Source organism: Pelophylax lessonae (genome assembly GCF_965119305.1).
Source record: "Pelophylax lessonae genome assembly, chromosome: 5".
NCBI classification, from domain to species: domain Eukaryota; kingdom Metazoa; phylum Chordata; class Amphibia; order Anura; family Ranidae; genus Pelophylax; species Pelophylax lessonae.
This window is the reverse complement of record NC_138772.1, coordinates 478709718-478732225: the sequence shown is the minus strand read 5'-3', so window position 1 is coordinate 478732225 and position 22508 is coordinate 478709718. Positions and strand designations below refer to the sequence as shown.

Below are 22508 nucleotides of genomic sequence, written 5' to 3'. Positions count from 1 at the left end.
CTCACCATGTGATAAACGTGCCACCACTTCCCCGTTGGGTTCAGACTAACCAGACACGTTTGCCACACATTCACAAGAAACCTTGATAATCAGCCAATAGCAGTGATTCACAAGTCGTTCAATTACACGATCCGCCCGAGTGCCGCCAGCTGACTCCCGGCTATGTCATGTGAGGAGACGGTTCAGCCAGTGGAGAAGATAGGGCACAGGCCATGCCCACCAAGCCAACGACACGCTCACTGTATCTGCACGTTTAAGCCCAAAGTCCTGTGGTTTTCTCCTGCTCTATTCTTCTATTATCAGCATGATTACTTCTGACAAGTTCTCTTTCGATTGCGATAAAACCAGGCTGAATTTTGTGTCGGGGTAGGCGCTATAAATAGATTAGCAGAGAGCTGGACTATTCAAAGCACAGCTCTGCATGCTTCTGCCTATGTGTGCCTTTCCTCCAATCAGCTGTCTCACAGTGTATGGCCAAATCCCACAGGTGAATCAGGAAGAGAAGATTATAACAGGACGTGCATTTTCTAAACAGTATAGAAAGCTGAAGATAGCAGATATACAAGCAGGGGTGGCCCGTCCATTGGGGGGCACAGGGACACCGCCCCCCATCTATGCATCCGGCCCCCTAAGCTACATGCAGGGCGCCAGACGCATGGATTCCAATGGGGTGTTTTTTTTTTTTTTGAAGCATGTGATTAGAGACAGAGGCTCTAATAGGCTTCAAAAAAGGGTAGGCTCCGGGCGCAGAGCACTGCGCCCTGAGCCCACCCAGTTGTGTAACAATAGCGAATAAATATTCGCTATTGTCACACAGATCCTCCTCCTGGCCAATCAGGAAGCGGGCCTTAAGACCCGTTTCCAGATTGGCCGAAAAGGAGAAGCCATGCCATTGGCCAAGTAGGAGGAGGAGGGAGGAGACGCAGAAGCCACCGCCGCTGCTGCCTGCCTGCCCCTAGGTGTTCACGGTGAGTGAGCCGGTGACCTGGGGGGGGGAATGGTGTGCAGGCTGGTGTGGTCGGGGGGGGGTATGGTGATGTCCGTCCGCTTAGGAAAAAAAACCTTCTAACTTTACAACCCCTTTAATTGAGCAAGCTGCACCAGAGTTTGCAGTCTCCAGTTTTAGTGAATCAACCCAATTCTATGCATGATATAGTTTTGGAACATTGTATAATTTTTTTTTCTTTTTAATCCATCTATTAATGATATTGTAATCCTTATGTGACATTACAGTTTTTAAACCAATTCATTTTTGTTTAGTTGAAAAGATGGCATTAGTCTTAGATTTGATCCAAAGTGGCCATCACGGTCTCCTTCCAGCCCCTTAAAGACGCTGTAAACCCTGTTTGGTCATTTTTACCTACAGGTAAGCCTATAATAAGGCTTACCTGTAGGTAAAATGAATATCTTCTAAACGTGCACCGCTTAGGAAATATTCACCCTGTATGCATCCAGTGACATCACTGGCGCATGCGCTCTGAAGGTGGGGCATACTGTGACGTCATCGTGGCTCCACCCACTCACAGCGCAGAAGCCCACAAACCCAGAAGAAAGGCCTGGGGAAGAAGTCAGCCCTCTCAGCAGTGACCGGACATTACTGGAATGGCTTCCTTCTAAGGTAAGAACACATTATGCCATTGTTTTCCAGGTTGTTTTTTTTTTAAGATTTTTTTTTCAGTGGTTCACTACCGCTTTCACATTTTAATCCGTGTGCGCAGCGGTGTCCCTGATCTATTAGGCTCCTAGAAGAATCATTAGTCCAGTAAAAAAAAAAATTGACTTTTGTTGATACGGATGTTACTGGCAGGTTCTTCTGGCAGTTTGAAATTTTAGGAAACTCATTACTTTCATTCCAGGAGACATTAGTGATCAGGATAATTAGGAGTGAATCTCCCCAACAGGGAGGAATACTGCAATTAAAATCTGTCAGAGGTTCTAGCCCATCACTACTCTATCCCAGTCTGAAGACATGTTTTCCCCTTAGTTCTTATTTACTGATCTTAGTTTCTTGGTTTGGTGGAAAGACAACCTGTAGGAAATAAACAGGGTGAGTGGTGAATGTATTGTATGAGCTCTGTACAGTGATCAGGGTGAGTGGTGTATGTATTGTATGAGCTCTGTACAGTGATCAGGGTGAGAGGTGTATGTATTGTATGGGCTCTGTACAGTGATCAGGGTGAGTGGTGTATGTATTGTATGAGCTCTGTACAGTGATCAGGGTGAGTGGTGTATGTATTGTATGGGCTCTGTACAGGGATCAGGGTGAGTGGTGTATGTATTGTATGGGCTCTGTACAGGGATCAGGGTGAGTGGTGTATGTATTGTATGAGCTCTGTACAGTGATCAGGGTGAGTGGTGTATGTATTGTATGAGCTCTGTACAGTGATCAGGGTGAGTGGTGTATGTATTGTATGAGCTCTGTACAGTGATCAGGGTGAGTGGTGTATGTATTGTATGGGCTCTGTACAGTGATTAGGGTGATTGGTGTATGTATTGTATGGGCTCTGTACAGTGATCAGGGTGAGTGGTGTATGTATTGTATGAGCCCTGTACAGTGATCAGGGTGAATGGTGTATGTATTGTATGGGCTCTGTACAGGGATCAGGGTGAGTGGTGTATGTATGTTAGATGAGCCCTGTACAGTGATCAGGGTGAGTGGTGTATGTATTGTATGAGCCCTGTACAGTGATCAGGGTGAGTGGTGTATGAATTGTATGGGCTCTGTACAGGGATCAGGGTGAGTGGTGTATGTATGTTAGATGAGCCCTGTACAGGGATCAGGGTGAGTGGTGTATGTATTGTATGAGCCCTGTACAGTGATCAGGGTGAGTGGTGTATGTATTGTATGGGCTCTGTACAGGGATCAGGGTGAGTGGTGTATGTATGTTAGATGAGCCCTGTACAGGGATCAGGGTGAGTGGTGTATGTATTGTATGAGCCCTGTACAGTGATCAGGGTGAGTGGTGTATGTATTGTATGAGCTCTGTACAGTGATCAGGGTGAGTGGTGTATGTATGTTAGATGAGCCCTGTACAGGGATAAGGGTGAGTGGTGTATGTATTGTATGAGCCCTGTACAGTGATCAGGGTGAGTGGTGTATGTATTGTATGAGCCCTGTACAGTGATCAGGGTGAGTGGTGTATGTATTGTATGAGCCCTGTACAGTGATCAGGGTGAGTGGTGTATGAATTGTATGGGCTCTGTACAGGGATCAGGGTGAGTGGTGTATGTATGTTAGATGAGCTCTGTACAGTGATCAGGGTGAGTGGTGTATGTATTGTATGAGCTCTGTACAGGGATAAGGGTGAGTGGTGTATGTATTGTATGAGCTCTGTACAGTGATCAGGGTGAGTGGTGTATGTATTGTATGAGCTCTGTACAGTGATCAGGGTGAGTGGTGTATGTATGTTAGATGAGCTCTGTACAGGGATAAGGGTGAGTGGTGTATGTATTGTATGAGCCCTGTACAGTGATCAGGGTGAGTGGTGTATGTATTGTATGAGCCCTGTACAGTGATCAGGGTGAGTGGTGTATGTATTGTATGAGCCCTGTACAGTGATCAGGGTGAGTGGTGTATGTATGTAAGATGAGCCCTGTACAGGGATAAGGGTGAGTGGTGTATGTATTGTATGAGCCCTGTACAGTGATCAGGGTGAGTGGTGTATGTATTGTATGAGCCCTGTACAGTGATCAGGGTGAGTGGTGTATGTATTGTATGAGCCCTGTACAGTGATCAGGGTGAGTGGTGTACGTACGTTAGATGAGCCCTGTACAGTGATCAGGGTCAGTGGTGTATGTATGATAGATGAGCCTCATGCAGTGATCAAGAACAATGATGTATGTATGGTATGAGCCCCGTACAGTGATCAGGGTCAGTGATGTATGTATGATAGATGAGCCCCATACAGTGATCAGAATCAGCCAGCGGTGTATGTATAGTTTGAGCCCTGCACAGTGATCAGGATCAGTAGTGTATATATGGTAGATAGCCCCATACAGTGATCAGGATCAGTTGTGCATGTATGGTATGAGACCCATACAGTGTTCAGGGTCAGCGTAGTATGTATGGTATTACCCCCATACTGTGATCAGGGTCAGTGGTGTATGGTATGAGACCCATACAGTGTCCAGGATCAGTGGTATATGGTATGAGCCCCGTAGTGTGATTAGGGTCAGAGGGGTATGTAGAGTATGAGCTCCATACAGTAATCAGGATCAGTGGTGTATGTATAGTATGAGCCCCCCACAGTGATCAGAATCAGTGGTGTATGTATGGTATGAGACACATACAGTCTTTGGAGTCAGTGGTATATGGTATGAGCCCTATACAGTGATCAGGGTCAGTGGAGTATGTATGGCATTAGCCCCGTACCGTAATTAGGGTTAGTGTAGTATGTATAGTATGAGTCCCATACAGTGATCAGGGTCTATAGGGTATGTATTGTATGAGCCCTATACGGTGATCAGGGTCTATGGGGTATTTATGGTATGAGACCGGTACAGTGAGCGGGGTCAGTGTCGTTTGTATGGTATGAGCCTTGTACAGTGACAAGGGTCAGTGTGGTATGTATAGTATGTATAGTATGACCCTGTACAGTGATCAGGGTTAGTGTAGTATGTATAGTATGAGTCCCATACAGTGATCAGGGTCTATGGGGTATATATGGTATGAGCACGGTACAGTGATTAGGGTCTATGGGGTATGAATTGTATGAGCCCTGTACAATGATCATGGTCTATGGGGTATGTAGGGTATGAGCCCCATACAGTGATCAGGGTCTATGGGATATATATGGTATGAGCCTAGTACAGTGATTAGGGTGTATGAGGTATGTACACCCAGAGCCCTGTAAAGGGATCAGGGTGTATGGGGTATGTATAGTATGAGCCCTGTACAATGATCATGGTCAGTGTAGTACTGTATATATGGTATGAGCCCTGTACAATGATCAGGGTCAGTGTAGTACTGTATATATGGTTTGAGCCCCGTACAATGATCAGGGTCAGTGTAGTACTGTATATATTGTATGAGCCCCGTACAATGATCAGGGTCAGTGTAGTACTGTATATATTGTATGAGCCCCGTACAATGATCAGGGTCAGTGTAGTACTGTATATATGGTTTGAGCCCCGTACAATGATCAGGGTCAGTGTAGTACTGTATATATTGTATGAGCCCTGTACGATGATCAGGGTCAGTGTAGTACTGTATATATTGTATGAGCCCCGTACAATGATCAGGGTCAGTGTAGTACTGTATATATTGTATGAGCCCCGTACAATGATCAGGGTCAGTGTAGTACTGTATATATTGTATGAGCCCCGTACAATGATCAGGGTCAGTGTAGTACTGTATATATGGTTTGAGCCCCGTACAATGATCAGGGTCAGTGTAGTACTGTATATATTGTATGAGCCCTGTACGATGATCAGGGTCAGTGTAGTACTGTATGTATGGCAACTTTCGGCCCAGGGGGCAAGTACAAACCAGAGGCCCATGGTGCAGCGACTCGGTTCCCTCCCACTTTCCCTCACCCCTACCTCCCTTCCACTCTCCCAATCCTCCTTCTGACCCCCATTCCAAGCTGAAGCCCTGCTCCAGATACTCTCTACTTACCGTCCGAATCTGGGTTCCCAACCTGGCCAGCAGGGGGAGGTTGGGGGGAGCTGGGACAGCTCAGTTGGGGCTGGCCGGGGCAGAAGAGTCTCCAGTGGGGCATGGAACCAGTCTCTGCTCAGACACAGTTTACACCATCCATGCTGGGAAGGGCCTGCGTTTTGTCCTTGTCCTCAACCCGCACTTAGTAGGTCAACGGCAGGGACTTTTTACTTCTCTTCACCAGGAATTCTTTAGACATGTCTGTGGCAGAAGCGGTGCAGCCTTTTAATGGGGCATTAGAGCGGCCCAGGGGAAAATTGCCCCCCTGCCCCAGTCCTCCCCTGGTATGAGCTCTGTACAATGTATAGTATGAGCCCTGTACAATGTATGGTATGAGTTCTGTACAATGTACATTATGAGCTCTGTACAATATATGGTATGAGCTCTGTACAATGTACAGTATGAGCTCTGTACAATGTATGGTATGAGCCCTGCACAATGTACAGTATGAGCTCTGTACAATGTATGGTATGAGCTCTGTACAATATATGGTATGAGCCCTGTACAATATATGGTATGAGCTCTGTACAATGTACATTATGAGCTCTGTACAATGTATGGTATGAGCTCTGTACAATGTATGGTATGAGCCCTGTACAATGTACAGTATGAGCTCTGTACAATGTATGGTATGAGCCCTGTACAATGTATGGTATGAGCTCTGTACAATGTATGGTATGAGCCCTGTACAATGTACAGTATGAGCTCTGTACAATGTATGGTATGAGCCCTGTACAATGTATGGTATGAGCCCTGTACAATATATGGTATGAGCTCTGTACAATATATGGTATGAGCCCTGTACAATGTATGGTATGAGCCCTGTACAATATATGGTATGAGCCCTGTACAATGTATGGTATGAGCCCTGTACAATGTATGGTATGAGCTCTGTACAATATATGGTATGAGCCCTGTACAATGTATGGTATGAGCCCTGTACAATATATGGTATGAGCTCTGTACAATGTATGGTATGAGCCCTGTACAATATATGGTATGAGCTCTGTACAATATATGGTATGAGCCCTGTACAATGTATGGTATGAGCCCTGTACAATGTATGGTATGAGCTCTGTACAATGTATGGTATGAGCCCTGTACAATGTATGGTATGAGCTCTGTACAATGTATGGTATGAGCCTTGTACAATGTATGGTATGAGCCCTGTACAATATATGGTATGAGCTCTGTACAATGTACAGTATGAGCTCTGTACAATGTATGGTATGAGCCCTGTACAATGTATGAGCTGTGTACAATGTATGGTATGAGCTCTGTACAATGTATATGAGCTCTGTACAATGTATGAGCTCTGTACAATGTATGAGCTCTGTACAATATATGAGCTCTGTACAATGTATGAGCTCTGTACAATATATGAGCTCTGTACAAAAGTATGGTATGAGCTCTGTACAGAAGAGCCTGCGGTCCGCTCACCTCCCCAGCAGCGGCGCTGATCCCGGGCGGTATGCGCAGTGTGGGGCGTGCACTAGGGGGCGTGCCGCTCCTCGCCCTCCCTAGCAGTAGAGCCCGCAGTGAGGATCGGAGGAGTACAGCGTGTTCCCAGTCATTCCTCCTCTCGAGTCTTATGCAATGGATAAAGCCCGGAGCACCCTCCATGCAGCTCTCCTCCTCTTCTTCCTATGGGACCTACCCTGTGTACAGCAGGCATCCATCCCCAGCGGGCAGACAGGGCTGAGAAGGCAGCGCAGAGAGGGCAAGGTGCTGGCATCAGAGAGCCGGGAGATGCCCCGGGCAGTGCCAGTGGTGCCCCATGAATACATGATGTCCATTTACAGGACTTTCTCTACAGCTGAAAAACTTGGGATCAATGCCAGCTTATTTCAGTCCTCCAAGTCTGCCAACACAATCACCAGCTTTGTGGACAAATCCCGGGGTAAGCCAATAGCTGAGCTTGTACTGCTGTCATTGTATGAGGATGCTCTGTCCACTTCCAGGAGGATGGGGGACACCTCTCCTAGGGTACACACTGGCATCATATAGTCGTTGTCACCAGCTCTGTTCCTTCCAGGACACCTGCATTCTACAGGTGGACTACAAGTCCCAGCAAGGCTGCCATCATAGCATGAGTGCCTATAGTTCTGCTTCTGTAGAGGTGTGCTGTACTAATCATTGTGATCAGTCTATACACTGATTGTCTGCTTCACAACTTGTCCTAGGGGACTACAAATCCCAGCATGTCTTGCTGAGTCTATGCTAACATGACAGCTTGGGGAACTGGCTCAGACTGTAAATGGTACACTCTAATTATTGCTGGTATGGGCAGCGACAATCTGCACAATGGGGGCTAGGTGTAGCACTGATGTTATATAAGAGCAATGTATACATGGCAGGGTAGATTCTATACCTTTCAATGACACATCACCTGCATCTATAGAACTACAAGTCCAAGCATTACCATGCTGATCCATAAACAGCAGGAGCATCAAATGTGAATCAGAGAGCTGCACTTTGTTCTGTACAGGGATTCTTATTGATGTTACCAGGGGCAGATTGTGCAACTGCACAGGGACCCCAAAGGACAGGGATCCCATAGGACAAGGACCCCATAGGACAGGGACCCCATAGGACAGGGACCCCATAGGACAAGGACCCCATAGGACATGGACCCCATAGGACAAGGACCCCATGGGACAGGGGCCCCATAGCTCAGGGACCCCATAGGACAAGAACCCCATAGCTCTGGGACCCCATAAGACAAGGACCCCATAGGACAGGGACCCCATAGGATGCATAGGGGTCTTTTTATATTAACGGGTGAAGGGGATGTATGCTGTGTGATCCAAGCTGGGGAGCAAGGTATAGCAAAGGATCTATCTATCTGAACCTTGGCATTAGTTGAATGGGACTACAAATTTTCTATCTATCTATCTATCTATCTATCTATCTATCTATCTATCTATCTATCTATCTATCTATCTATCTATCTATCTATCTATCTATCTATCTATCTATCTATCTATCTATCTATCTATCTATCTATCTATCTATCTATCTATCTATCTATCTATCATCTACAGTGAATAGGTGTTTGAACCCTGGCATTAATGTAATGGAATTGGAGGGGGGGTTGCTATGGTACTTGTACAGGGCTCCTTTGCTAACTGCACCCCTGCACCCCCCCCCCCCCCCTTATTAACTTACTGTGTAGAGATCAGTGATCCTTTCTATAAGCATGTACTTGTATGATTATAAGGGAATATAGGATGCAATGCAATTATAGTATACTACTAATCAAAAAGGAATTAGGCATAACTAATACAATGTAATTCTAGTATACTGCCAATAGATAGAGATAGCTGACACAATACTGAATACTAATATACAGCAACAGCACTGATACAACGCAATTCCAGTGTAATACTAATACTCAGTGTAGCACTGATACAATGTAATGCCAGTATAATACTGATACACAGTGTAGCACTGATACAATGTATTTCCAGTATAATACTAATACTCAGTGTAGCACTGATACAATGTAATGCCAGTATAATATGGATACACAGTGTAGCAGCAATGATACAATGTAATTCTAGTATAATATTAATACACAGTGTAGCACTGATACAATGTAATGTCAGTATAATTTTAATATACAGTGTAGCACTGATACAATGTTATGCCAGTATAATATGAAAACACAGTGCTGCACTGATACAATGTCATCCTAGTATAATAGTAATACACAGTGTAGCACTGATACAATGTAATACCAGTATAATATTAATACACAGTGCTGCACTGATACAATGTAAAGCCAGTATAATACTAATACACAGTGCTGCACTGATACAATGTCATCCTAGTATAATAGTAATACACAGTGTAGCACTGATACAATGTAATACCAGTATAATATTAATACACAGTGCTGCACTGATACAATGTAAAGCCAGTATAATACTAATACACAGTGCTGCACTGATACAATGTAATGCCAGTATAATACTAATACACAGTGCTGCACTGATACAATGTAATGCCAGTATAATACTAATACACAGTGCTGCACTGATACAATGTAATGCCAGTATAATACTAATACGCAATCTAGCACTGATACAATGTAATTCCAGTATAATACTATACTCAGTGTAGCACTGATACAATGTAATGCCAGTATAATACTATACTCAGTGTAGCACTGATACAATGTAATGCCAGTATAATACGAATATACAGTGCTTCACTGATACAATGTCATTCTAGTATAATAGTAATACTCAGTGTAATACTGATACAATGTAATTCCAGTATAATAGTGATACTCAGTGTAGCACTGATACAATGGCATTCCAGTATAATACTAATACTCAGTGCAGCACTGATACAATGTCATTCCAGTATAATAGTAATACTCAGTGTAGCACTGATACAATGTAATTCCAGTATAATAGTAATACTCAGTGTAGCACTGATATAATGCAATTGAATACTTGTAATATAAGGAAATAGCTAATACAATATCATTCCAGTATACTTCCAATATAAAGTTGTAGCTGATACAACACTAAATACTACTAATATAAGGCAGTAACACTGATGCAATTGGATAGCAATATACTGCAATGATCTGTCCTCACTCCAGCCCTGTCCCTTTGTTCAGTCTGACAGATCTGTAATTGTGGCACTACAAATCCCAGCAATTCCAGCTGATTCCCCGCCTGTATCTGTAGAAGCCAAGCCTGCCTGCAGTTTCCCAGCTGTCATCCCATGTCCGATAATGCAATCAGCATTTTTAGATTCTCCAACTCCCATAAGGGTGATGGAAATGTCCCTGGCATGGCACAGCCACCGTGCCGGGTCCTGATAACCACAAACAATGAGTATGGAGGGGAGGGAGAAGCTGATTGTTTTGTGCTTCACTCTTATCCTGCCGGAGCCGAGGGAAGCCTTATTTTTTTATCTAGTCCGGCTTTAAAACAAATAAAAGAGGTTCAAGCCGAATAAGAACAAACATTTGCTAACTAGACGTATCTTATCAGTGAGTTGATGAAGATTATGGGAGAAGCAGCCATAGGAATATAGAGCCGAAAAAGGATTAGAAATAAATCTCCTTATATATCAGAAGTGATGAAAAAATACCATTATTACACAGGTGACAATAGAAGGAAAACATTAAAGGGAAGTGGATCTATTTTTTTGCGTTAATAAAGACAGAAGATGATTTACTAAAGGATTGTGAATGCTCACAGTAAATTGTGTGGATTTTCACTTTAATTAGCCAATCACGAGCAGAGGAAATACATAGGAAATACAGGAATTGGCTTTTCACATGATTGTTTTTTAAGTGAATTTATTGTGCGAATATTCTCAACTTCTTTAGTTAATCATCCTAATAGCATATATAATATGTTGCAGGAAATACTAACATAAAGACATGGGGAGAGATTTACAAAAACTGGTGCACACAGAATCCTGTGCAGTTATGAAAAGTAACCAATCAGCTTCTAGGTTTTATTGCCAAAGCTTATTTGCACATTGGTTACTATGTACAGCTGCACCAGATTCTGTGTGCTCCAGGTTTTGTAAATCTCCCTTATGAACTGAATGTAATGCAAGAGGCATTTGGGTTGATTTACAGACTGTTCACTTTGCAAGAGAATTTTCACTTAGCTTAAAAGAGTTGGAGCTCAGTTGACTACCATCATCCAATCATCTGAAAGCAAAACTGATGATTTTTTTTTTTTCTTGCACATGATTGGGCATTCTTTGCAAAGTGGATTTTCACCACGTTGACTAAGCTAAGAAATATTTCCTCTGCAACCAACTTCATATTTTAGAATTGTAATTGGGAGATATGAGTTCACTTGTCTTCCTGCAGACGTTCTATTGAAGAATACAGCAGCCAGTATGGGCTGATAGTTTAGCATGACAAATCCACTTAGATAAAACAAGGAGCTGAATTTCGTTTAATAACAAATGTAAAAACAATGTACCAGATATTGTAACTTTGTAACAATATTTACAAGTGCAATACTTAATATATATATAAAAAAAATAGTATGGCTGGTTTGACAGTGAGCTCTCCTTGTAGGGAAGCAAGCCTTGCTTGTATAAGCTGTGCCTGCAGCTGTATTACAAATGTGATTTATGTACAGCTCAAACGTTCTCAATGTACACAGCTCCATAAAGTACACACCGGATCATCAGAGATGCGACAACTTTTACACAGCCACAGACTTTTGATTTATAGATTCTGTTCCTGAAGTGTTTGGAGATTGAATGGTATCCGAAATTAATTCTAGGAGTGATTATATTTTATTATACTCTAATCCCAGTCGTAAAATGTGATACTCTCCATTGATTTGTATTTTATTTCGTTTTTTTTTTTACCCTGCAAGTCATTATAGACAGACTAATTAACAGAGCTGTAATAAAAGTTGTAAATTCTTTCACTGCCCCTCTCTCCAGCCCACCTCTCCATAGGAGCTGCCCAGGACAACCTGATGGTCTAGGTGCAGCAAGCTGGGCTGTCAGTGGGGTTCATTAGCTGTTGAAAGCTCTGGAGAGCAAATTAACTTACTATATTTTATGTTGATTTTAGGACAAAACAAGCCACATGGTTTCTTTGTAGTTATATGAGCCGGTTATTTAGTCTCAGTTTCCATTAAAAAAAAAAAAAAAAAAACTCAGTTAAGACTTGTTTGCCCAAAGGGCTTGCTTTGTGATGTGCTGGGAGACAGCCATTATCTTGCAGGGGTAAAAAGGCTGAGACTACAATAATGTATGGGATTCGTGCTTCAATCAAAGGACTTCTTAACTGAGCATCCTCTTTATATTTTTTCAAGTTTGTGTGTATTTTACTTTTTTTTTTTTTTAGTTAGATTGTTTTTTTTGACAGATGCCTTTTAATTGACCAATCATCGTTTCTATTCAGATCTAGAATAATACAAATCAGTTATGGAATTATGCGTTGTTTTATAGTAGGTATTTTTTTTTTAAAGTAGATTGGCTATTTCTGTAGAGCTTTGTGGGTTTTTGCCTACTATGCAACCTCACAGAACGCTGTTTTTTTTCTTTTTTTTTTTTTTTTTTTTTTTTTTTTTACAGGGCTGTGAAATGTCATAAAACGTTGATTTATTTTTTCTTAGATCGTTTTAAAATGGCATGGGTGTTGAGATTGTTTCCATAGAACGCTGGGACAACATAAAATGTTGAGTTTAGAACGTTATCAAGTGTCAGAACTTTGTTTTGGTTTTGTTTCCGTTTTCACTCTGTTTTTTTTTTAATCATGTGAGACGTTATAGAACTTTGTTGCTGTTGTTCTTTTTTTTCTTTTTTTTCTTTTTTTTTGGACCACGTTAGATATAATAGAAACATCAAAGTACTTTATTTTCACAGAAAGGTTCTAAATCGTTATAGGACATTGGTAACTCTTTGAAAAGCTGCAGAGCGTTAAAAACGTTATGAAACGTCCTAGAACGAGGATACATCTAGTAACCCTAGGACATTTCATAACGTTCTATTAAAATATTTAACAGTTCTATGACATTTCATAAAGTTCTATTAAAATATCTAATAGTTCTATGACATTTCATAAAGTTCTATTAAAATATCTAACAGTTCTATGACATTTCATAAAGTTCTATTAAAATATCTAATAGTTCTATGACATTTCATAAAGTTCTATTAAAATATCTAACAGTTCTATGACATTTCATAAAGTTATATTCAAATTACAGTTTTATGACATTTCATAACGTTCTATGAAAATATCTAATAGTTCTAAAACTACTCATAACTTTGTAAGAAAAAAAAATAAAATAAAATAACGTTCCAAGACATTTCACAACGTTCTGGGAAGACATCTAATCGTTTAGCGATGTATAAATAAATGCATAGCATACCTTTCCGTTGATATACATCTAATTTCTCTATGAATTCAATCGTTTAAAAAAGCTATTTCTGTTATATGATGTCATAGAACTCTTTAGATGGCTTCTTAAAACATCATGAAACGTCATGTTTTTTTTTTTTAGAACGTCATGGAACGTTTATTTTTTATTTATTTTTTTATACAAAGTTGTAAAACGTTATAGAACTATAGATGTTTTCTTACAACGTTTTTTTAAACGTCATACACCATAGATTTACATAGAATGTTATATAATGTCAGAGAACTCTTGGATCGTTTCATCAAATGTTATGAAACGTCACACAATTATCTTTTCTTAGAACAGTATGAAACGTCATAGAGCTCGTTTTATTTTTTCTGGAACGTTTTTAAACGTCACACACTGTTAAATATTGTTATAGAGTCTAGATTGTTTCATAGAAGGTTTTGAAATGTCATATAACTATCAGATAACAGATAGTTCCTGATAAAATCCTCTTAGAAGATGTTTTCATAGAATGCTATATAAAATCATAGAATTGTACACGGTTTCATAGAAGGTTATGAAACATCCCAAAACAATTAAATATTATCATAGTTCGTTATGAAACATCATACAACTATTGGAGGTTGATTTACTAAAACTGGAGATTGTAAAATCTGGTGCAGCTCTGCATAGGAACCAATCAGCTGCCAGGATTTTTTTTTTTGTCAAAGCTTAATTGAACAAGCTGAGAAAGAAGCTGATTGGCTGCCATGCACAGCTGCACCACATTTTACACTCTCCAGTTTTGGTGAATCAACCCTTTAGATACTGTCACCCAATGCTATTACCTAGCAACTATTAGATATCTTCATAGAAGTTATTGCACAATACAAAACTATTAGGCTACGTTCACATTTTGCGTTTCTGTGAACACGCATATTTATACGTTTTTACGCCATACGCATAGGTATTTTTATATATTTTACGTATATATATATCTATCTATATATATATATATATATATATATCTATATATAAATATATAGATATATGTTGTTTACGTATTTATATATATTTTACGCCATATGCCATAGGCAATGGAGCATAAACATGGAAAAATAGCTCATGTACTCTTTTGCGCATCAAGCTTTGTGCATTTTTAACCACGCATTTTTCTTTATCTCCAGCGCGCTTTGTTGCGCAGCAAATGCTTGTCTTTTTAGTTGTGTTTGGGGTGGCATTACCAATGAATGGCTACACAAGTGTGAAAGGTGTTTTTTGCACGTTTTGTAAACTGATGTAAAATCTCCTGCTTTTATATGCATTAAGGAAACGCTAAAGTGTGAATTCTGCTTCAGATGTTTTCATAAAATGCTATATTTTGTCATAGAGTTACTAGATCTTTTCATAGAACATTATGGAACATCATAGAATGTAATGAAACATCATAGAAAATTGAACTTTTTTTCCTCCAAACCAACAAAACATTGGTGTTGAGTTACTAAAACTGGAGAATGCAAAATATGTATACAAAAAAATCAGCTTTGAGGTTTTTTTTTTTTGTCAAAGCTTAATTAAACAAGCTGAAGCTAGAAGTTGATTGGCTACCTTGCAGAGCTGCACCAGATTTGCACTCTCTAGTTTTAGTAAATTAACAGATTTCTTCCTAGAATGAGATTGGAATATGTGGTGTTGCGTAAGAGAATGTGCTCCTCCTAGACTCTCCCCAGCCACCACGACCCTTAAGCCAAAGCCTCACTTTAACTCCTTGATTGTGATTTGATGTGTCACAGGCTGTGACCTCGTCCTGGACCTTCTGAGTTTTGCTTAGCATCAAGCCACTGATTGGACTATTTGAACTCATGATCTAATTGAGTGTTCATGTCATAACATATCAAATATTGTCTAGTCTTCCGTGATGAAGGGGGGACCAGCCTATGGCACGTCCCCAAGAACTTCAAGAGGACTTTGGCTGCTGTGAAGTCCTGGCTTCTTACTGCCCACCTCCCAGTAAATTGGTGAGGCCAGGATGCCTCCTTGCTGGATGGGGAGCTTCACAGGGAGAGGTGGCTGTCAATCCGTTTGTAGACAGATTATCCTCCAAAAGAACGACTCAATTAGATAGGTTTCTTTTTTCAGGATGAGATAAAAGCCCCCTTGCATTTTTTTGATGGCCTCAATGAGCATTCTTTTGGCTGTGGATGGAAATGGGTCAGATGCAATTGAAAGTTATCTCAACAAACATTATATCTGCTGCATGATTTGTGTGTTCTATCTCCATGAGTCTTGTCTTTAGATTTCTTTTGCATTTTAGTTGATTGTGTTTATTATTGCACAGTTGGCAAGTGTCCTTCTTTCTACAAGATGGTTCCTTCACTTTGTCTCCTGTCCCATATGTCTCACCGAATGTGATGTCAAGAAGGAGATACACATAAGTTGCACATGCTAGGGCACCATTATTATTTCCTATTTTAGTTAAGCGTCCTTCCAATTTTCCTGGAAATTTTTGCAACTATATGTTATCATGTAGGCAAAGTTAGCAGATGCCTAAAGGCAGGGTTGTATTTCGAGGTCATGGCAATTTTAGCTCATTTAAACATTAATGCCATTATTACAGGTGTGACCCCACCATTAAAGTAAAACTATGGCCTCCCATTAGAAAGAAATATTTGCTGCAGCACATAATTATACAATCGCTTTCTCTTAGTCCCACTGTAAATCCTGATAATATCCAGCCAGTGATGTCTACCTAATTCAACCTCCTGTGATGGGGTGCCAGCAAAGCTTTACTTCTTTTGAATTCAGAGCAGAGTCGGCACTCACATGTTGATTGTGCCTTGGTTGCGCTGCTATGTAATGAAAACTGTTGCACTCGGTTGCTGAAACCCTCCCACTGTGAGATGCAGTGTCTTGGAAGAGGGGGGGGGGGGGAAGCATGTGAGGGACAGATTTAGTGCCTGTTTAGACCAGTGGGGGAACTGCCAGGGTCACAAAGGTCACACATGTGACTGGGCCCTGGCAATCCATCTTGCTGGGGGACCGCAAGGCATCGTTCCCACTGCTGCGTCACCAAATTTGTTCAACTTGCTTGCGACTTGTTTGCAACGTGCTTGCGATTTTCTTGCCACTTGATTTCCACTTTTGTGGTTTAACATTACAGACTTTGGCACTTAAATCGCACCAACGGTGCAGAAAAGTAGTGCATTAAGACAGCACCCATTGAAATGAAGGGCCCTGGGACCAGAGGAATGGGCCCTGCGACCGATGGTGGTCAGAGGGGGCCTTCATGGTTTCTTGCACTGGGGCCCTGAAGGTTCTAGTTACACTTCTGGTTTAGACTGCCATACAGGGGACTTTAATTGTACATTAATGTTACTGGAACACAGGAATGTGCAGCCGGGAAGCTATAGAGGAATAGAGGGGACATTTTCCAATGGGGACATGTGTTTAACAGGGGATTTCCTTCATTTTAGAGAGGGAAATCATCTCACTTCCTTTTGCACTACAGGAAGTGAAAGGATGTTTCTTGAATGGGATACGAATGGCAAAATAAAACCCAACAGGGGTTTCAACCATTCCATACTCTATCCAAAAAAAGAAGAAAATGACTTAGCTTTAGATGTAGTTCACCAAGGAGCAAGGGAAGAGCATGCAGAGGATAGCTGGATTTTAATTAAAAGAGAGTCTTATGACTAATCTCAGAAGATCATTCAATTCTTTTTTTTGGCTGGATTACCAAGTGTCTATACATGGACAGACAAGATAAAGAAAAGACAAAAATGCCATAATTGAAACGTGTTTTGGTGATGCCTTAGCTGGATACAATTAGGTGCCTTGTGGCAAACACAGCTTTACCTAAAATACTTTAGAGCCGGTCCACACTAGCGCGACCTGTCAGGCGACTTGTCAGCCTGACAAGTCGCGCTCCCTCGCGGTCCATTGACCGCTACAGGACCCGTTCTAATAGGAGCGACACAAGTCGCTCCGACTTAGAAAAAGGGTCCTGTACTACTTCAGGTTGATCTCGGAGCAACTTGCATAGACTTCCATTATGTGAAGTCCCTGCAATTCGCTCCGAAGTCGTGGTGCATGGTAATGCACAAGTCGCCCCCGAAGTAGTAAGGAGTCGTGTCGCCTCAGTGTGAACCGACTCTAAGGGCCACATTGTACAAAGATCATTGACGATGTTTAGAGGCACCTTGAACGTAAAGTAGGTACCCGTATCTAATTGTCCTCTGAGGAAAGAGTAGATCGACCAGGTCGGATCTTCGCATTCAGTTGATATTGTTCCTTCAAGATAAGGGAAGCATCAGGTCTGCCTTTTCAAGGCATAGACACTTGGGGGGTTGATTTACTAAAGGCAAATATACTGCGCACTCTGCAAGTGCAGTTGCTTCAGAGCTTAGTAAATGAGGTAAAGCTTCACTTTGCAAAGAATACCCAATAAAATGCAAGGAAAATAAAAAAAAATAATACTTTTTGCTTGCACATGATTGGATGATGTCAGCAGAGCTCCCCTTCATTTACTAAGCTCTGGAGCAACTGCTCTTTCACAGTGTAACTGTAATTTGCAAAGTGCACAGTCTATTTGTGATTAGAAAATCAACCCCTTGGGTCATTGCCTTGCTTGTGCAACTATGAAAAATTTGGAGATCAGAGGGGGTGTGCATGATCTGTCATTACTGAGCATATTCAACTTTACTTATAATAGAGGTAGTATGCTGGAGAATGGGTGATAATTATTGTCACTGAAATCCTTAACAAACATTGGTGCTATCCTTTTATTGTACATGTGTTTTTCTCATCACAAGAACTAAAAACAAGAACCACAGTAGCATCTGACTCTTGTTCACTCCAAGGAGAAGTGGACCCTACTGTTGACTTTGATTTGTGTCCATTCATAGTAAGCATTAAAAGAAGGGAGATATACGCTATATAAACACTATATTTACGCTATATAAACACGTCACTCCAGCTATAGCCACTCCCTGAGGAAGTCACGTGACCTCGTGACGTAACGCGTAGGAGGAGCCCTATACCCGGAAGTGACGTTACGAACGAAACTCGATCTCCACAGCGGCGGTTGTTGTGGTTTATGCAAACTTATCTTATCAACACTGTAAGTGCATTACTTTATATATGGCAATAAAAGTATAGATTTACTGCACCATGATAGTCCTTTGTTCTTGAGCCAAAAAAGGAGGATAGTACAAAGAAAGCGGACCAAACCGGTCATCTATAGGAGTCCAGGATACTCTAATTTAAGGGGAAAGAAGACCGTTGACCGAGATCCAAAACGGACAGAGGCCAAAGGGAGCAACATCTAGCCAGAGTCTGGATATATATCAGAGGCACATTTTTCTTGCCTTTAAGGTGAGAGTTTAGCGCACATAGAGGTGACACACAAGGTGGAGGACACAGTCACTTTATTTATACATTGAAGCACGTCCATAAAGGAATAACAACACGTTTATACTTTGGAACACTTTGGAGTTTATTTCTGGAAAAGACTTTTTTATGTATTTCTACCGTATTTATTTATCTTAGTCTCACTTATTGGGAGCACTTTGGAATACTTTATAAGGTTACTGTAGGAGGCATGCAGCACTTTAAATGAGCACCTATATATGTTCAATTTTTATCGATCAATTTATTTGATGTTATTCAATTTTGATGATGATGTATGAAATTGATGGTATATTTATTTACTGAATTTGTGAAGAAGACACCGTCAGTGTATTTGGATATCTAGTCGATTTACATACCGATTAAGATCTCACAGAAAGTTTTTGGAAACACAACGCACTTTATTCATTTATTTATTTATTACCTTTTCAATATTACAACACATTGGCACCACTCCAGCACCCAGCACTTTTTTGAAATGTATTAATACACACCCAGATCTTGTACTCACCAATTAAATTTAGAGATAGACAAAACATCTAGCCCCTGAAGCGCACCACTACCCCCAAAACAATATCCTTTTATTGTACATGTGTTTTTCTCATCACAAGAACTAAAAACAAGAACCACAGTAGCATCTGACTCTTGTTCACTCCAAGGAGCAGTGGACCTTACTGTTGACTTTGATTTGTGTCCATTCATAGTAAGCATTAAAAGAAGGGAGAGGCTGATTGTTTTTGGCCTTGAAAATGTCTGAATAAAGAAGTAGAAATTCAACGTGTACCTTATGCTGATGAGGATCTATTTTCTTGCTTCAAATTCAAATGGCCTACTCCATTCAGCATCATAGAGACTAATGGGCACAAGTCTGTATGGCGTGTAAATGATGCCTCTTCATCTATATTGGCCCAGCAAGCACGTGCTGTAGAGGTAGTAAATGTTTGAGGGAGGGCTATAGAGTTTTTTAAAATTGGATGGAAGTTTTTCCTATCATTACCTCTTCCTTGTTCGCTAAAACATCCAATAGATGAAAAGGTTGGACAAATTACCAGAAAATAATATTTTTTTTCCCAAAAAGTTTATTAAAGAATGTATATGCAAAGAAAAGAATCTTATAAATATATAGAGGTCAATAACCTAACAGGTAGGAGCACCATTTGCTTTAAAGTGCTATAGGCAAAACTTTTGTTTTTTTTTTCATTTTGGATAGAATAAGGAAGGGTTATAACCCCATGTCAGATTTTCTTTCGCTATCTGTGTCCCATTTTAAAGATTTCCCTTTACTTCCTGTCCCATAGCCAAACAGGAAGTGAGAGGAAATTCCTGAAAATAAAGGAATTCCTTAGGAATCCCCAGGTCATCAGAACTACGGTAGTGTCCCCATTGGAAGATTTCCTCTCTATTACTTTTCTGGGGACAACCCGAAATTTGGGGTTTTCTTTTACTTTCACTTTCAATGATAATGGTAAAAAGGACAAATTTAGAGGATGAATCTCCTTAATGGGGGGCACAGATAGCAGAAAAACCAAAACTGACAGATGTCCTAATCCCTTTCCATTCTATCTGAAACTGAAAAAAAAAAAAAAGTTTTGCCTTTAGTAATACTTTAAAGCGGAGTTCCGGGCACAAAAAAGATTTTTTTTTTTTGTGCCCCTCCGCTAGGTATGCCGCACCTGAAAAGGAATTGGATAGTTATTTTTTTTTTTTTTTGTTTACTCACCTTTTTATTGAAGATCGTAAATACTCACCTATGACAGCTTCCTCCTCCAGCGCCAAGGCTCACCCCGTCACTTCCTGCCTCGCGATGATTCCTGGGAGCTAAACGTCATAGCTCCCAGGAATCAATGCGCTGCACCGGCCCCGCTCGTCATTTCCGGGCGACGCCGCATTCCCCTGCTAAACAGCTTCTGGGCATGCCCAGAAGCTGTTTAGGAATGTGGCGCCGCACCGGAAGTGACGAGAGGGGCCGGTGCAGTGCATTCTGGGACACGAAGACGCGGAAGAAGACAGAGAAGAGGACCGCGCCGGCTTCAGCTGCCCACAACCGAGATGGAAACGCTGTGGAAGAAAATTTCTAAGTAAGTATTTCTTCTAAAAGGTAAGTGCGAACAGGGACAGATCAGAGGCTAGCCATTGTGGAATGTGCTAGCCCTGACTGTCCCGGGGGTATGTTCAGGAAAAAATTACTTCTGTGCCCGGAACTCCGCTTTAAACATTTGAATCCTGGAATGTTGCCTTACTAATTCTGAACTACTGTATATGTTGTAGGATTTTGCATAATTATTGAAGATTAATGTCTACAGTTGTTTGATGGTTAAGGAGGTAGAAATCTGCTTTACATTGAGCTCTTCCGAATGCTCAACAAAGTTTCCATGTTTGACTTCATTTTGTCATTCATTAAACCACTCCTTATTTTATATACCTATAGCTATAGAATATGAAATCATCACATCATGCGGTGTTTACACTAGTAGGTAGAGCTGATTTTCTTAATTGGCTTATTACCTTTTGGCCGTAATAGCAACATGTACAGCAATCACAACTCCTATGAGATGGTTGGCTATAGGATTGTGTATCCCCATCATATCTAACAAATGACAACAAACAATGATTCAAAAGTATCCTTTGGATTTTTTTTAGGATGAACACATCTGGATGTTAATAACCTGGTGAAATGGTTCAAGTTTTGATCTTCTTATTTCAAAAAATGCATCATTTGACACTGGACTTGGCACAAGCAGCTTCTAAATGGCAGCACCATATATTCCAACTTTGTAAAGGTCATTGGATACAATTATTTTGGCCCACAGGGGTGCTGATTTATGTTTGGGGTAATTTTGGAGCCTTTTCTATGCCATTTGCCAGCTTTTCCATAAGAAAACTGATATTTTGCCCATTTATTGCAAAGTGACAGGTTCTCTTAAAAGAACATCTTCTTCCACCACCTGCATATATCTTAGACCAGGGTTTCTCAACAAGGGTTCCATGGAACCCTAGGGTTCCTCCTGAGGTTGCTAGGGGTTCCTTAAGCAATGAGCAATTTCTGCCTCTCAAATAAGTTCCAAATGACACCATTGTTCCTTTTAGCTATCTGTAAGGGGGTAATGCTTCCAAATGATGACAAGAGTAAAGCCCCGTACACACGTACCGATCGTCGGCCGAACGATCGGCCGTCTTTTGTCCCTGGGCTGTCGTGTCCGCCTAAAAGTGCAAAAGACTGCACACGAATTTTGTCCGCCGACTGCAGAAGTGATGTCATGTGATGGTTAACTTTCCCTGTGTTTTTTTCTTTTCTGACCATGCCCAGTCTTGCAAATCTGCTGTCTGTCGGCCGAAATCTGTACTGACTGGCGAACAATCGGCCGCTCTGGTGTCGGCATACAAAAATTTTAATGCTTGCACGACAGATTCTGTTCGGCCGAAAGTGCGCTGTCGGCTGTCTGAAGCATCATACTAACAAGCCGAAAATCGGCCTATCGGTCGTCGGCCCAATCTGCACGTGTGTACGGCCTGTATAATAATAATAATATGCTCATGATCTCCTCCAAAGATGCTTGCTGAGAGCCTGAGCCGGGTGCCGGTCCAGGCATGTA

The 22508-nt window shown here is 41.2% G+C and overlaps 1 protein-coding gene across 1 annotated transcript in view; it reads left to right on the top strand.

The window, feature by feature from the left end:
- Positions 1 to 7255: 7255 nt before the first annotated feature.
- Positions 7256 to 22508, top strand: part of GDF6 (growth differentiation factor 6) — a gene marked incomplete at its 5' end in the record, with an annotated part of 82491 nt that continues 67238 nt past the window's right edge. Inside the window, one exon of the mRNA XM_082257454.1 lies at positions 7256 to 7559. Within this exon, the coding sequence (XP_082113580.1) occupies positions 7256 to 7559 (304 nt within the window). The remainder of the gene's footprint in view (positions 7560 to 22508) is intronic.